The 14,584-nt window shown below is 37.8% G+C and overlaps 2 protein-coding genes across 2 annotated transcripts; one reads left to right on the top strand and one right to left on the bottom strand.

The window, feature by feature from the left end:
- Nucleotides 1–2,227: 2,227 nt before the first annotated feature.
- On the bottom strand, nt 2,228–5,777 carry LOC122279276 (pentatricopeptide repeat-containing protein At3g57430, chloroplastic-like). The gene has a single exon (XM_043089801.1). The coding sequence runs from the start codon at nt 5,680–5,682 to the stop codon at nt 2,935–2,937; it is 2,748 nt and encodes a 915-aa protein (XP_042945735.1). The 5' UTR covers nt 5,683–5,777; the 3' UTR covers nt 2,228–2,934.
- Nucleotides 5,778–8,967: 3,190 nt separating this feature from the next.
- Nucleotides 8,968–14,237, top strand: LOC122279277 (mitochondrial amidoxime-reducing component 1-like). Its single transcript, XM_043089802.1, has 8 exons — nt 8,968–9,210; nt 10,202–10,351; nt 11,742–11,918; nt 12,309–12,397; nt 12,482–12,546; nt 12,737–12,839; nt 13,806–13,916; nt 13,997–14,237. The coding sequence occupies exons 1-8, from the start codon at nt 9,123–9,125 to the stop codon at nt 14,126–14,128; spliced, it is 915 nt and encodes a 304-aa protein (XP_042945736.1). The 5' UTR covers nt 8,968–9,122; the 3' UTR covers nt 14,129–14,237.
- Nucleotides 14,238–14,584: the final 347 nt, after the last annotated feature.

Genomic DNA, 14,584 nt, shown 5'->3' with positions numbered 1-14,584 from the left:
TAAGAGAGGAGAGGACGTACTAACCATAAGAGAGGAGAGGAAGGATCGAGCAAGCACGGATGAACACAAAATCGAGAATCAGGGCTGGTCATGCATATATACGTTCATAGAATGAGAATCAGGGCTGCATGCTGGCCTCCTTTCCGTACGTAGGAGGGACCACAACCATTCGGACAACTGACACGATAGTGGAGCAGAGCAAGGACTGCGCGACGCTTTTATAAAAATTTATATGCCAGCAGCATAGTGCTATTGTTAATGCTGTCGCCTTGAGTTACAAATTTTTTCTAATTAGGATGGAATTGTCATGACATGACCATGGCTGCTAACTTTCACTTCTTCAATGACAGCTTTTGGACCTGCACCGTGCGACGCTTGTGGTGGCTAGTTAGCTTGTGGGGGGGTCGTGCTTGACACGAGGAGGGCAGTGAGTTGGCTGAGTAAAACAAAAAAACTGCTCTGTTTCAAGTTGGTTAGAACAGAGGAGTGTTGGATTGCAGGTCGTGAGTGGAGGCTTGCGGGTTGGTGTTGGGCGGTGCTGGGGTGGCGTGGGACTACGATCGTGAAAGGCCGCAGAGGCTTAGTTTGTGGCCCTGGCGGCTTCCGTCGTGCAGGAGCAGTGGTTGCTTGTGCTCTGCGTCGCTTCCGCTGCGGCTTTTCGTGAGAAGGGAGGGTGGTGGCGCTCGACGGGGTTTTGGAAGCGGGGCTATCCCACGGTGGTGCAGTGGCAGGCAAGTTGTTAGTGGCCGCGTACGTGAAGAAATGTCTAGCTGTTGATGTGGTTGCTGGTGGTGCAGGGCAGAGCTGTGCATGGAGCTGCGCAGTGGGCTATTACACGGTGGCTGAGCAGGGGGCACTACGGTTGGGGGGGGACTGATGTAGTGGCGTCGGTTTTAAGTGGAAATGGGGCTCACAGTGAGGAGAGAAACGTGCACGTCATGGAGCCGTGCATGGGGTCTGATCCTTGGTTTACCATTTTAAAGTATTTGCAGACTTGATTTCTTGTCTCCACATTATGCTCCCCTTAAGGAGGAAGAGGATGATCATCCAGCATTTCTGTCAGAAATTTTGTATAATTTCTTTTCATACGGATAATGATACTGACAATTATTTTACAATCGGTTATAAAAGAAAAAAAGTTATTCGACGAGTGCTTCTATCTATATAATTAGGTTGCATATAAATTGCTTAAGAAAAATTTATTAGCTGGTTTGCATTATTCATAGTGAATTTCTATGAAAACTTTATAAAAAAGTATTAGAAAAAATTAAATACTCCCAAAAGTATTTAAAAGAGTCTTAGCTATCAAAATTAAATACTCCAAAATCTCTCTCTGTTTCCATTCTCGTCGACTCTCTCCCCACCCGCCTCAAGCACAGCCCTGTGGCACATCCTGCAGCTCGTGTTGGAAACTATAAGAGAGAAGAAAAATATAAAGTGGAATCAATCGGACACGACACAAGCCTCCACTCCATGACCAAGTTTCGTTGAATATCTATCTAAAGGTCAAGGTCACAATAATATTTGACGGATCGGGTCATGGACCGAGCCGCCACAAACAAAACCGAGCTCCAGAAGCCCAACAACTCGTTATCTTCTTTTCTGTTTGCTTTGACAACGCTTTTGTTCTTGCTACCGTTGGTTAGCACCCTTCTTTCTTACAAAGCCATACGTTTTCTTTCGTCTATGCAGAAGTACTCTATTTTTCTGCATGAACAATTGAATGGCAGGATGGATGTTTCATACAGAGAAATGATCTGAATCATCTGATAGTGTCAAGCTTTTGTGTATTTTTTAAATTTTCTTTTAAGAATCTAATTTCCCTTTGGAGAAATAAAAATTCACGTCAAAACTCATGATACAAACCAATTAAGAGACAGACTTTTAAGAAGAAAGGAAGAATATATTACTTATCAAACCAAGAGTCACTCGACTTTGGTGAGAACTCCTGACTACAATCAAAAGATACCACTACTATAACCAACACCAAAAGTCATTTCATCCAAAAAGGAATTGTTTGTGACAATTTACCCATTTAAACTAAATTTCTACTCAAACATATCCAAAACAAACAAAAATTTCAAGAGAGTAATAAGAACTATGGATGGAGGCGTATGAGAACGTTTGCATGCATACTGCTGCATTCCTCTCATGTTCCACTTCCTGCTGGCCTTTCTACTTCCTCTCTAAGTGATTTCATAAAGTGGAATCTGTACAATTTATGGAATCTCTCAAATCCCTATTGGAAAAGTAATAAATAAAATTCCAGGAATATCTGAAATCCACGAAATCCCTAAAACTCCTACTCAAATTACAAAAACATCTCGATTCTCTGCAATTACAAAAAGGTAGTTTGCAAAACATGGAAATTCTACACATGCTATTCTGCATGCTACATGGACTTTGTCACAGTTACATATGGTCTTGGCGATGTAAATCCCTATAGCACCATATACGAATTGGGCAAGTCCCCACCCCTACTCTCTCTCTCTCTCTCTCTCTCTCTCTCTCTCTTCAAAACCTTGTCGCTTTTATGCAGACATTCAGAAGTGAAAGCTAGAACTGGATGTTACGTGTGAGCCATAAAATGCACTGTAGCCATAAAGCTCCTCGTGCCAATTCTCATAGCTTGACATCATCAAGAGTCTTGTGGAAATATGAAGACTTTAGAAGCTCAAAGGTTGAGGATGATGACTCACAACAAAATCAGAGAAGTGGTGATTAATAGTCGAAGACCAAATACTTTACTATATAAATTCCCTTATCAATAAATACATATACAAGAAATTTCAAGAAATTTCTACATGGTATAACTTAGTTACAAACTAAATTTCAAAATCTGAAAACGAGTTGTGATGAACAGTACCAGACAGAATAGGATTTTTAACAAATCTTGTTGGTTCTTTCAGAAGAGAAATTGTGTTCCGGCACTTGTCACCAGTAATCTCCACAGGAACAAGTTCCATTCCTAAAATGATGGAACCTCCTCACATCTCTAACAATGATCTCCCTGTCTACTATCTTTGAGATGAACTTAGTGGCAACATGGCAATCATTACATACTCTAAGGTTCTTGGCAACTCTAATAGTAGTTCCGGGACGGGTGTTAAGAATACCAAAAGCTATTGCCAGTTTCTCACTGTGTCCACATAGTAAAGTTTCTTTCTCCTCTTCATCAACGTTGTGAAGCACACAAGAAGTATCAGGCACATACCCCTCCTTTCTCATCCTCTCTGATAGGGTTTCAAGAAATCCATGGAGCTGCTCACTCTGTGGGTGTGATATATCCCCAGCCATAAACTTGTGAACCTCATCACCAAACTCGAACCAACTACACCCAGGTTCTTTTCTTACTCCCATTTCCTGCATCATTTTACGGATCTCCATTGCCTTTTCCCAGTGTCCAGCAGAAGAGTAGATATTGGACAGTAGAACATAGTGGCTAGCTACATTTGGTTCCAATTGGAAGAGATTCTTAGCTGCAATCTCCCCAATTTCTATATTCCAATGAATTCGACAAGCACCCAGCAAGCTACTCCAGGCATCCCTTTTGTCAAATTCAGGAGGCATCATCTTGATAAGTTCATATGCTTCTTCCAGTTGGCCAGCTCGGCCGAGCAAGTCCACCACACAAGCATAATGGTCTGGTGCAGGTTCAACCCCATAGTCCTCTTTCATTCTATGGAATAAGTGTAGGCCTTCACGTACCATCCCAGAGTGACTACATGCAGCAAATATTGCAATAAATGTAACTTCATTAGGCCTTAAAATGCCATTCTTGTCTCCCTCTGCTGCCATATTCTTAAATAGTTTGAGGGCTTCCTCTCCTCTCCCATGCATCCCATAAGCCATGATGAGAACATTCCAGGTGATCACATTCCTGATGGGCATGTGATCAAACACTCCCCTAGATAAATTCAAGCAGCCACATTTTGCATACATGTCAACGAGTGCACTACCCACTGCAACATCTGATGCCAGAAAATGTCTAGTGGCATAAGCATGGATCTCTTTACCCTTTGTTAGTGCTGAAAGGGTGGCACAACCTGGCAGAACTGTCATGAGCGTTACTGAATTTGGCTTAGGAGAAACCCTGCTCTCAGAAACCCTGTTCACATCCTCAAAATCATCATCTTTGTTCTTTTCTTCAACTTTTTGCATGGAATGTAACAGGTGGAGTGCATTTTCATGGCATCCACAATTGACATAGCCAGTTATCATCGTGTTCCAAGACACAATATCTCTTACTTCCATGCTGTCAAATAAATATTTTGAGATTTCTATATTCCCCATCCTGGAGTACATGTCCATAAGTGCATTCTGCACATACCTATCCTTCTCCAAACCCCTCTTTATTACATACCCATGCATACCTTCCTTGTCAGAGAACAGATCACATCGAACACAAGCTGGCAGCACACTTGACATTGTCGTGCCATTTGGATAAATTCCATCAAGTGCTTCCATTTGAAAGAAGATGCTCAAGGCCTCCTCGTCATACTCATTTTGTGCATAGCCAGTGATCATAGCATTAAAAAGTGGAATAGCCCGCTTTGAGATACCATCAAAAACTCTGCGACCACTTTCAACTTGTCGACAGTTGCAATACATGTCAACCAAAGCACTACCCACAAAAGAATTCTCAGGTAAATTAGTATTCTTCAAGACATAAGCATGAATTTCCTTGCCTCTATCTAACATTTCCAAATGAGAGCAGGCAGGAAGTACGCTTGCAAAGGTGACCCCATCAGGTTTAATTCCATCGAGAACCATGAGATGTAAGAAAAATAATGCTTCTAGAAAATGATCGTTTTGAGTGAAAGTACTTATCATGGTGTTCCATGAAATCATATCACGGTCCTCAAATAACTCAAATAAAGCTAGGGAATCAGCAACCCTTCCTAGTTTAGCATACATTGCCATGAAAGCATTGTTCGTAAACGTTCTCCAATTATCTGTTCTCAAACTATATGCATGCACCTGCTGACCAAGCTGTAAACCATCATGCTTAGGAAAATTTGAACAAGCTAGCGCCACGCTCACCAACGTAAATGAGCTAGGTGCTATATTATCAAAAAACATTAATTGAAACGCTTCCAAAGCAAGCTCCCACTCCTGAAACCGACACAGTGAAGCAATGATGGAGTTCCAAGAAACTTGGTCTCTATCAGTCATTCTGTTAAACACCTTGTACACGTCACCTATATCTCCACATTTCCCATACATATGAACGAGGGTATTAGCCACTGTAACAGAAGACGAAGCGTATCCAAATTTGAAAACGTGGGCATGAATCTGTTTCCCAAGATTCAAGTCTTGAAGGGCAGCCACGGCCTTCAGGATAGCCGGGAAAGCAAAGTTGTCGGGTGAAATACCGGCGAGGGTCAACATTTGGACGTACGTTAGTATCGCCTCCCGGAATAGATTGGACCGGGCTTGGGAGCGAAGGGATTCGACCCATGAGTCCTGAGACAAGGGTTGTGCAGATGAAGTGGTGGCGGCGGTGGATGTGAGCGTGGGACTGGTAATGGGGGTCGCGGCGGCGGCACTGGCAAGGGTTCGAGAATGATTGTGTTCGTGAAGATGTGCGGCATGGTGGTGGTCGGTCTGGAGGGAAGAAAATGTGCGGGAAGCAATGGGCGGTGTAAGTAGAGGAGAAAATGGTTGGATGTAGCAGGACATCTGGTAGTTGCTGCAGTCGTGATGCTATTCTAATTTCTACGTAGACTGGGACTGGAGTTTATGGGTTACGAGGCCTTCCGGTTAGCGTGTACTGAAAAATCTTATTTCGTAAGATATTCGTGTAGAATCTGAAAGAATTGTGTAATTTCTTCTTCTTTTTTTCTTTATTTTTTAAAAAAAAAAAAGGTGGATTGTGTAATTTCTTAAAAAAAATAAAAAGAGTAAATACGAAATTTATTTAAAAAAAAATTAATTTTTTAATATTAGACTACACTTTTTAAAAAAAAAAAAATTAATATTTATGTCCTCTATAAATATATCTAATATTACTCATTAAAATTTAAAGATCTAAAAAAAGACAAAAAAAAAAAAAAATTAAAAGAGAACAATTTTTATATAAAGATATATCAAGACCAGGTTGGCTTCAAAAGGAGGAGGAGATTGGTGGCATAAATGCGGCGCATGTTGATCACGTGTGTCGATATTAGCATATGAAAAATCAAAATAATAAAAGTTAACTAAATAATAGTGAAAAAAAGAAAAAAAACAAGGAAAAGAAAGGAGGGAGCCAGAATCACAGGTCACCTCTGTAGACTTTGATAATAAGACCACCTCTATAGTCACTCCCTTGAGTGAGGGCCACTAATACCAACCTTTATAAGGATTTTGTAGGAGAGCAAAGGGAAAACTTGAATATCAAGTAAAAGAGTGCCTGAGTGAGTGTTGAAGTGTTTCGGTTATTTGGTTTATGCTTATTTACATTTGGAGGTGGGCTGGTCATAATAAAGCGTTTATCCTGTCTTCACTTGCTTGTTTTTCTGTTTCTTTAATCAAATCTAGATCATAGATTCATAGTTGATAATAACAAAAGAACAAAGATACGCACTAGGCATCACTTTTTCTTCAAAATTCTATGCATTTCATTCTTATCTCATTCTCATCTCATTATGATGAGACTACATTATCCATCAATCTTTATTTTTTATTTTTAAATAAATGATGATTTAAAGGTGACGAAAATGCCATATTTTATATAATAGAATAAAAGTAAAATGAGTATATGGTACACCAATGATTCGATTGGTCTCATGTATTGACATAACCATGACTAACATAACTTATGTTAAACGGATAGAATTAAATACGGTGAGGTCCACGTCTTGTGCATTAATCTCTATCTAAATTATAAGTGTTTCTAGTATTTTTTAATCAAAGAAATTTTGTAACATTTAGCTCAAATGTTAGAGAATTAATGTGATTTTAATACCACAATTTCAGATTGATATGTGCTAGAGGTGCTCCTATGCTACCATTTTTTTTTTTTTTTTTTTTTTTTTTGGGAAAGCAAACTGTCACTGCTTTTATTAAGAAAACATCAGTCATTCCAATATTTCTCTTCTAAAACCACATTCATGATCTGCATAGGATACTCCATCCAGATGTGCTCCAATGGTAGTGAAACGGCTACTTTGGCTAAGTGATGTGCAGCCATATTTTGTCTCCCTGTAATTGAATAAAACCTTCCACAATCTGTTTTCCATCATGGTCTGAATATCATGAATCGGAGGATTTACTTCAGTCCATCTACCCGGTTGATTATTGGTAGCCTTAGCAATCTCCTGACAATCTTCTTAAAAAATGACTTTTGAGAAGCCGAAATCAGAGCATGGATTCATAGCTCTTCTTAATGCCCTTACCTCAACAATTATAATTTATGGAGTTGCATTTATATTGCAGCACAAAGAAGCTTGATCATCTTGTTCAGAATCTTGAACAATCACTCCTAGACCTGCAATCTTAGCCTTAGCATCCACTTCAGTGTTGGAAATTTATACCTCTCAAATTTACTCCCTAGGATCTACCATTCTTAAGAATATCAAGAAAAAAATAATAATAACAACACAAGATTTTACGTAGAAAACTCTCAAATTAGGATAAAAACCACTAGATCCAAAAAAAAAAATTCACAATGTGAAAATTATTACAATCACACAACTTCTCTTCTCACCTCAAACACACTCACAAAGCTTTCCATACTAGCAAAATTTTAACTCACACACATTCCCCTCTTTAAAAAAAGGCAACAAAAGATTTTAACTAAAGTCAAAAGTTATTAGATTAACTTTTTAATTGATGCACTTTATCAAAGAATCTAAGCCTCATTTTATAGGCATTGGGCCTTGATCTTTTTCATTTCCCATCCATGTGAGACAAATACAAAGGAGCAAAACCCAACATTCAGCATCCCCATTAATCTTCATGTGTTGCTCATCTGGCTTGCTCCATTTCTTAGCTCCCTCTTTGCACCAGCAGTTTGGTTGGAATAGTCTGTGTTACCAGGCTCCTATGCTACCTTGAATAACCAGTTACTTTGCTAATTGGCAATTGCTAAGTTAACATACTGTTGTTTTTTAAAAAAGTAGTAAAGTTGACAATCGTTTTAATGTGAACCGGCATGCTCTCTTGTGCATAGCCGTTCTTAACGTTTAGCAATTTCCCTTTCAATCAATTTACAACCCTACAGCATTTCCCTTTCCTTTTATTTTTTTTAGATAAATCTAACAATCACAAACACTTACAAGCTAAAAAAGACTCACACGAAACTCTTACCAATTTGCTTACAGACGATGATATTAAAGATTGCAATGCAAAGATCTAATTTTTTTCAGTTTCTTTCAAAGCACAGTGTGAACTAGCTACATGAAGAAGACGACCACACACAATATGAACAAGCCAAAGCTCAGACTACACCAATGCAAGTGTAGCTCAGGCCACGGTATTTCCTAGAAACTTCAAGAACAAGCCTAGCTAAACCTATTTTATATTTCTCGAATTTCTTTTTCTAATTTTTTTTTCTTTTAATATAACTGCTCAATCGACTACCCGCCGTTTGCAAAGGCCGACTATCCCTAGAAGAATTGATATTTATAATCATAATTATAATCTTTTAGTTTTGAGTTTGAGTATTGATCTTTAAGTTCTTAGCCCGAGTCAATATTTATCTGAAGTCATTTACAGAAGACTGTTAACCATGCTTAAAATCAATTACATGCTCGGTTTGGATTGGATTGGATAATTCTTCAAATTTAACGAGAGAGAGAGAGAGAGAGAGAGAGAGAGAGAGAGAGAGAGATTTCTACCGACCAACCCAGGGTCGGGTTGCATGACTAAATTGTCGATATCTATAGAAAGAAATGTCGATCGGCATAACTGACTCAGTACTGTATCTGGCCATTATGGCGTGCCAACCCTTAAATGACTAAAATGATAAACACGTGTTATATTAATAACTGATGCATATTAGACAGACAGAAGTGTTTAACAACCCGGTTGTGTATGCATCTCGCCACTGTCCAGCTCTGCATAGCAACAATCAAGTCCGCAAGAGTCGACGGCTCTGCTATTGATATCGCTCGCTAAAAACACACGACTCTCACGGGATGGCAGCAAGGGTCTCATCGATTTTTATATACCCAATAAAGTCGTGCCGCGGAATCTCACTTCTCCGAGCACCGATCACTGCTACTGGTAAGACCAATATGACCCTTTTCTTCAATTTTTCTTTTTCTTGTTCTTTCCCCATGGTTTCTACAACCTATTTGACTGTTCTCTTTGCTCTCTGGAATTATTTTCTTTCACCAGTGCTTGTGTATCTCTGTTTTTTCAGTTTATTTGAAATTCAGGGGAGAATAAGTACTTTGAGGTTGGGTGTTAAACTGTATAATTTCTGATTGATTATCTATGTTCTTGTAACGTGAAGTTAGTGACGGTACGTTAAAAAAATTTGAGTATTAGTTAGTATTTTTCAAACGGTGGGAGCTTCTTCGGAATCTTGAAATTGATTGGGAGAAAACATAACGAAGATATTGGTGGAATGGAGGATATATATTTATGTTTACTTCTTAGATTTAAAATCATAGGAAGCATTTGTGAAACTTCTCATATGAAAAATGTCATTCAATGGATTGGTGCAGATAATTATAAGGAGGATTATATTAACCCTTCTAAACTATCACCATAAAAGTGAAATCCAAACTATCAATTTTGGCACTTGATTTGAGACTTTTGTTCGAGTTAGGGCTGTTCATGATTCTAAGAAATCTGAGCCAACCCACATGTAAACTTCTACTCTTTTGTACATCTTAAAAAACAATTGCTATGTGAAAATTCTCATCATATATTGATAAAAGGTTCTCAAAATTTCCACCTAAACAACTACAACAGGCAGGACTAGAGACATGGGTATTTTTGGTTGTGAAAGATTTTTTGAGAAGCTTTTGAGATTTAGTGTTTATTTAGGGAAAGGAGAAAGAGAGTTTTGAATAATTTTTTTGAAAACAAACTTTGTGTTGGATGAAAAGTTGAAATTAAACATTTTTTAAGATTTAAAGATGTTAGGTTTAGTTTTAGAAAAAAAAAATTGAAAAATTTAGAGAGATTGTGTGTAACCAAACAAGGCCAAAACAGTGTCAATTCAGCTTGATTACTTTTCCCTTTCTGTTGGCTATGGATATTGCAGGGTTTCGTTGGGATCGGCAATGGGTTGTTGTAAATGCGAAAGGGAGGGCATGCACTCAAAGAGTTGAACCAAGACTTGCTTTAGTTGTGGTGGAGCTGCCAAGTGAAGCTTTTATAGAGGGGTGGGAACCTACTGAGAGCTCATATATGGGTAAATTCTTTGTTCATTTTTTTAGAATTAATAAAATTTCCCCAAATCAATTATCACCTCATTCTCACTTAATATACTCATTGCAATTCAGGCCCCAATTTGATGTTTTGCCGTCAGTTATGCCTTTTGTCAAAACCAGTCATTAATTTGAATGTAAGCATATATAAAAAGTAAAAAGTAAAAAATTAAGCCAATTTTTGTCTATATGCTTTTTTGTCAAAATTAACTTTCATTTGTTATGGAAAGAGGAGGGGGGGGGGGGGGGTTTACTGATGCTGAAACTTCAGATTAGGGTTTAAGTTACAATGAATCAAAATTCATGTGTGCAAGTGAGAATCGTGTGCTGATACATGGGGGAAATGTAATTAACCCTTGTAAAAATTATATTTTCAAAATTTCTTAGAAATTCTGGTGTGGACGTGCCTCCTTTCAGGTGCCATTTTACTCTTTATATTGATCTCTCGCAATAGAATACGTGCAGGCACACATGTCCTATATGTATATGTATGGGCCAGATTGTGTGTGTGTGTGTGTGTGTGTGTGTGTCCTATATGTATATGTATATATATGGGCCAGATTGTTTATAAAGCCACTATCTGATTTTAAGATGTAAACTTAATCCTTTGTTTCTCCCCTGTACAATAATATTTTTTCACTAGTGTATATTTCCATCTGTTACTAAACTTTGCATTGTCATTTTGCCCTTGTATTTCATAGAGTTGTCATAGCCTATCAGTGGGAAGAGAAATGATATATACAAGCCCCAAATGCACAAGTCTCGCACAAACCTTTTACAAAAAAGTGAACCCACCATGAAAAGTTGGAAAACTCACTTTTTCTTGATGAGGCCCACATTTTTATAAAAGGCTTGTACATTTGGGGCTTGTACTTAGCATTACTCAGGTGGGAATGATGAGCTTGGTGATGGAGTTGTGATTCAATGGCCTGTACTAGTTGGTGTTAGTGACTTAGTATTCTGGATTTTATTTTGAGTAGGTTTGGCCTTCTAATGGGCTAGAAGGAGAAAGTATACTCTAACCCTCCCCTAAATTACCTTTTGTAATATGACCTGTAACTACTAAATTTGTTATTTAACCCTCTGAAACATTAGTTGCAATTCGCCCTCTCTAGAATTGGACTGCTATGATTGAGCCACGTCACCTATATTTCATTCATCATGATGAATAGATCTTTAGGGCAGATTGCAACCCATATTTTATGTTGGAGGGTAGATGACAACTTTGATAGTATGGAGGTTATGTTGCAAAAGGAGTGGTATTATATCTGTTGAACTTATTTCCCCTTTCATTCCACATGAAACATGCAAGATGCTCTATTTTTTTTCCTTTGTGGATCTTAATTACCATTTACCACATATTTTTCTTTACAGTCTTAAAAGCACCAGGGATGAATGTGCTCAAGGTTTCTTTAAGTAAACCACATGGAACAGCAGATGGTGTCTCAGTCTGGGAATGGTCTGGCTCTGCATTGGATGAAGGGGATGAAGCATCGCAATGGTTTTCAGATTTTCTTGGGAAGCCCTGCCGGCTGGTTCGTTTTAATACTGGTAGGGCTTGATCAAAGGAATTTTAGAGCATTATGATGGTGGAAATTAAAAAAAGAAAACATTAGGACTTTGTGTCCAATAGTTGTTGGTACCCATGAAAAGCAGAAATTCCTTTGTCTGAGGCATTAGTGGAAAATAAAAACTCTCTTGAATCATTGGATGAATTTGCACGGGAGGCACATGCTTTGACATTGTAACACACATGCACACGTGTTTGAAGAAAAAAGCATCGCAGACAAAATGCATATGTACTTTCATTTTCCTCTCTTGCCATGCCAGCCTCCATTGATGATTTCCAGTCATTATGAGCTTCTGGGCTTGTTTCTTCATTCACGTATATTTCTTATATTTACTTCCCTTTATCATGGATTCAATCATTTTCTAATGCAGCATCAGAAACTAGGCCTGTGGAACCTGAATATGCTCCTGGACACAAAGTCTTATTTTCTGACATGTATCCATACATGCTGTTGTCTCAGGTTGGTCTAGTTGAGAATTGTAAACCAAGTTTTCTTTTCTTTCACATAGAATTTTAAAGGTTGATTTCAACATATCTTCTGCAGGGATCACTGGATGCACTAAATGAGCTTCTCAATAATCCCATACCAATTAATCGTTTTAGACCCAAGTATCCACTCTTATCACGTCTCTTTATTTCATGGTCTTTAAGCATCAATGGACTCTGCGCTACTTATTTTTAGAGACATTCACTGCTATATAAGTCAATACCAACCACTAATCCTGACCAAATGTCATTGCATCTGTTGCATAAACACTAGTTCTAGAATCTTTAAAAGTTTTTGCTTGGCATTTTTCAGCATCCTGGTAGATGGTTGTGAACCATTTGCTGAAGATCTATGGACAGAGATCAGGATAAACAATTTCACATTTCAGGGTGTCAAGCTATGCTCCCGCTGCAAGGTAAAGAGCTACCTCTTTTCATTTTCTACCTCGCATGCTGCTCAATTATATTTTCTACAATAATATCAGTGTATTTCATGTTTTGTGTTAAAAGCCCTTTTTTCCAAAGAATTAAACAAATGTGACTTACAAAATATCTAAGATGAGCTATGGAGATGCCATTTAATGGAACAGATGCTAGTACCACTTGCAGTTTAATTTAGAGACGAAGCATAAGTACATTTTCAAGCTCAGAGGTAAACAAGTTGAACATATTTAGTGTTGATGATATCCAAGTAGATCCTAATGCAAATGCTTGAGCTGCTTGAAAACTCGAATCTTATGATTAAGGCCAAAAATGTACCATTCTCACCATGATGGGGATGATTGTCCTACATCAATATACCATTCTCACCGTATGCCATTTAAGTTAAATCTACAAAATGTTAACATTTCATGTTCCTCTTAAATGTACCTTGTTGCAAGAGATACATGCCTACATTGTTAAATATTTTAACATCAACACTAATAAGCGGATCTTTGATTTCCTATGATCCACAATAATAAAACAATGATAAATAAACGCGTACCTTTCTCCATCTAATTGATGAAGAAATTAATCTGACTATGAAGGAAGGATCACCCTAACAACTTAGCCTCCAAGTGTCTCCCAATGGCTAGAGGCACAATAATATTGTAAGTGAGAATTCTTTAACCCCTCAGCGCTATTTATAGATTTCCGGCCATCATAAAATCTAGAAACTTTGTGTCTCGCTATGATTGGATATAGAGGTATTCTAGTCTCACTTTAACTCAATAAATTAAGTGATAAGATTGAGCTAATCTAAACCCATTAGACATGGGTGTGTGAAACATAGAGTTTAAATAAAACTCGTACATACATATGAACCGTCTAAAATTCATTGTTTCCCGATTGACTGTGTTATGTCTCCCAATTTTTACATAGACACTTCTGTGTTTTTCTAGGTCCCTACAATCAATCAAGAGACTGGGATTGCAGGACCTGAGGTAAGTGAAGCTCTCAAGGCATTCCGGTCAGACACAGTCTTGCGTCCAACTCAAAAACGGAAGGGAAAGGTGACTTCTAATTCCCAGACTTCCAACTATATCATTCCATCCCAGATGATTCACAAATGGAATGTTGAATGATTCTGCAGGTCTACTTTGGTCAGAATTTAGTCTGGAAGGACTCTCTAACTGTAGCTGAAGGGAAAGGAAAGGTCATCAAAGTGGGAGATCCTGTTTATGTTCTCAGAAAGGTTTCCTCTGCTAATGAAGCAGCAGCTTGAACTATATACTTGAAAATTAGAAATGCCAACGTATTATGGACACAAAAGACCTGTCGTGTAGCATATTATAACGGAATAAAAAAGGCAGGCGGCCTGCTAGTGCCCAAAACGCACGTCTTTTTTCCTACAACTTTTTAAGGCATGATTCCAAAAGTGAATGATAAGAGCCATGAGGCCATGTGAAAGAATATTTACGACCATGCATTCGATCTTTATGACCTTTTCATTTCAGAAGTACTTATAACTTATCATCTTATGAGATAATTTATGAATAGTAATGAATTAGTTGTAAGTAATAGTGAAATGGTTGACTTGAAAAGTTTTATGAGATTTTGAAAAATGAGAGAAAAAAATTGAATAAAAAATTACAATATTATAAAATTAAAATATTGTAGAATATAATTTTTATTTTAAAATTTGAAAAGGTTGATTTTTTTATTTTTTTTGTTGATATTT

The sequence above is a fragment of the Carya illinoinensis genome, chromosome 10 (assembly GCF_018687715.1).
Source record: "Carya illinoinensis cultivar Pawnee chromosome 10, C.illinoinensisPawnee_v1, whole genome shotgun sequence".
Classification (NCBI taxonomy): Eukaryota; Viridiplantae; Streptophyta; class Magnoliopsida; order Fagales; family Juglandaceae; genus Carya; species Carya illinoinensis.
The sequence above is the reverse complement of the archived record's forward strand: the minus strand, read 5'-3'. Positions and strand labels throughout refer to the sequence as shown.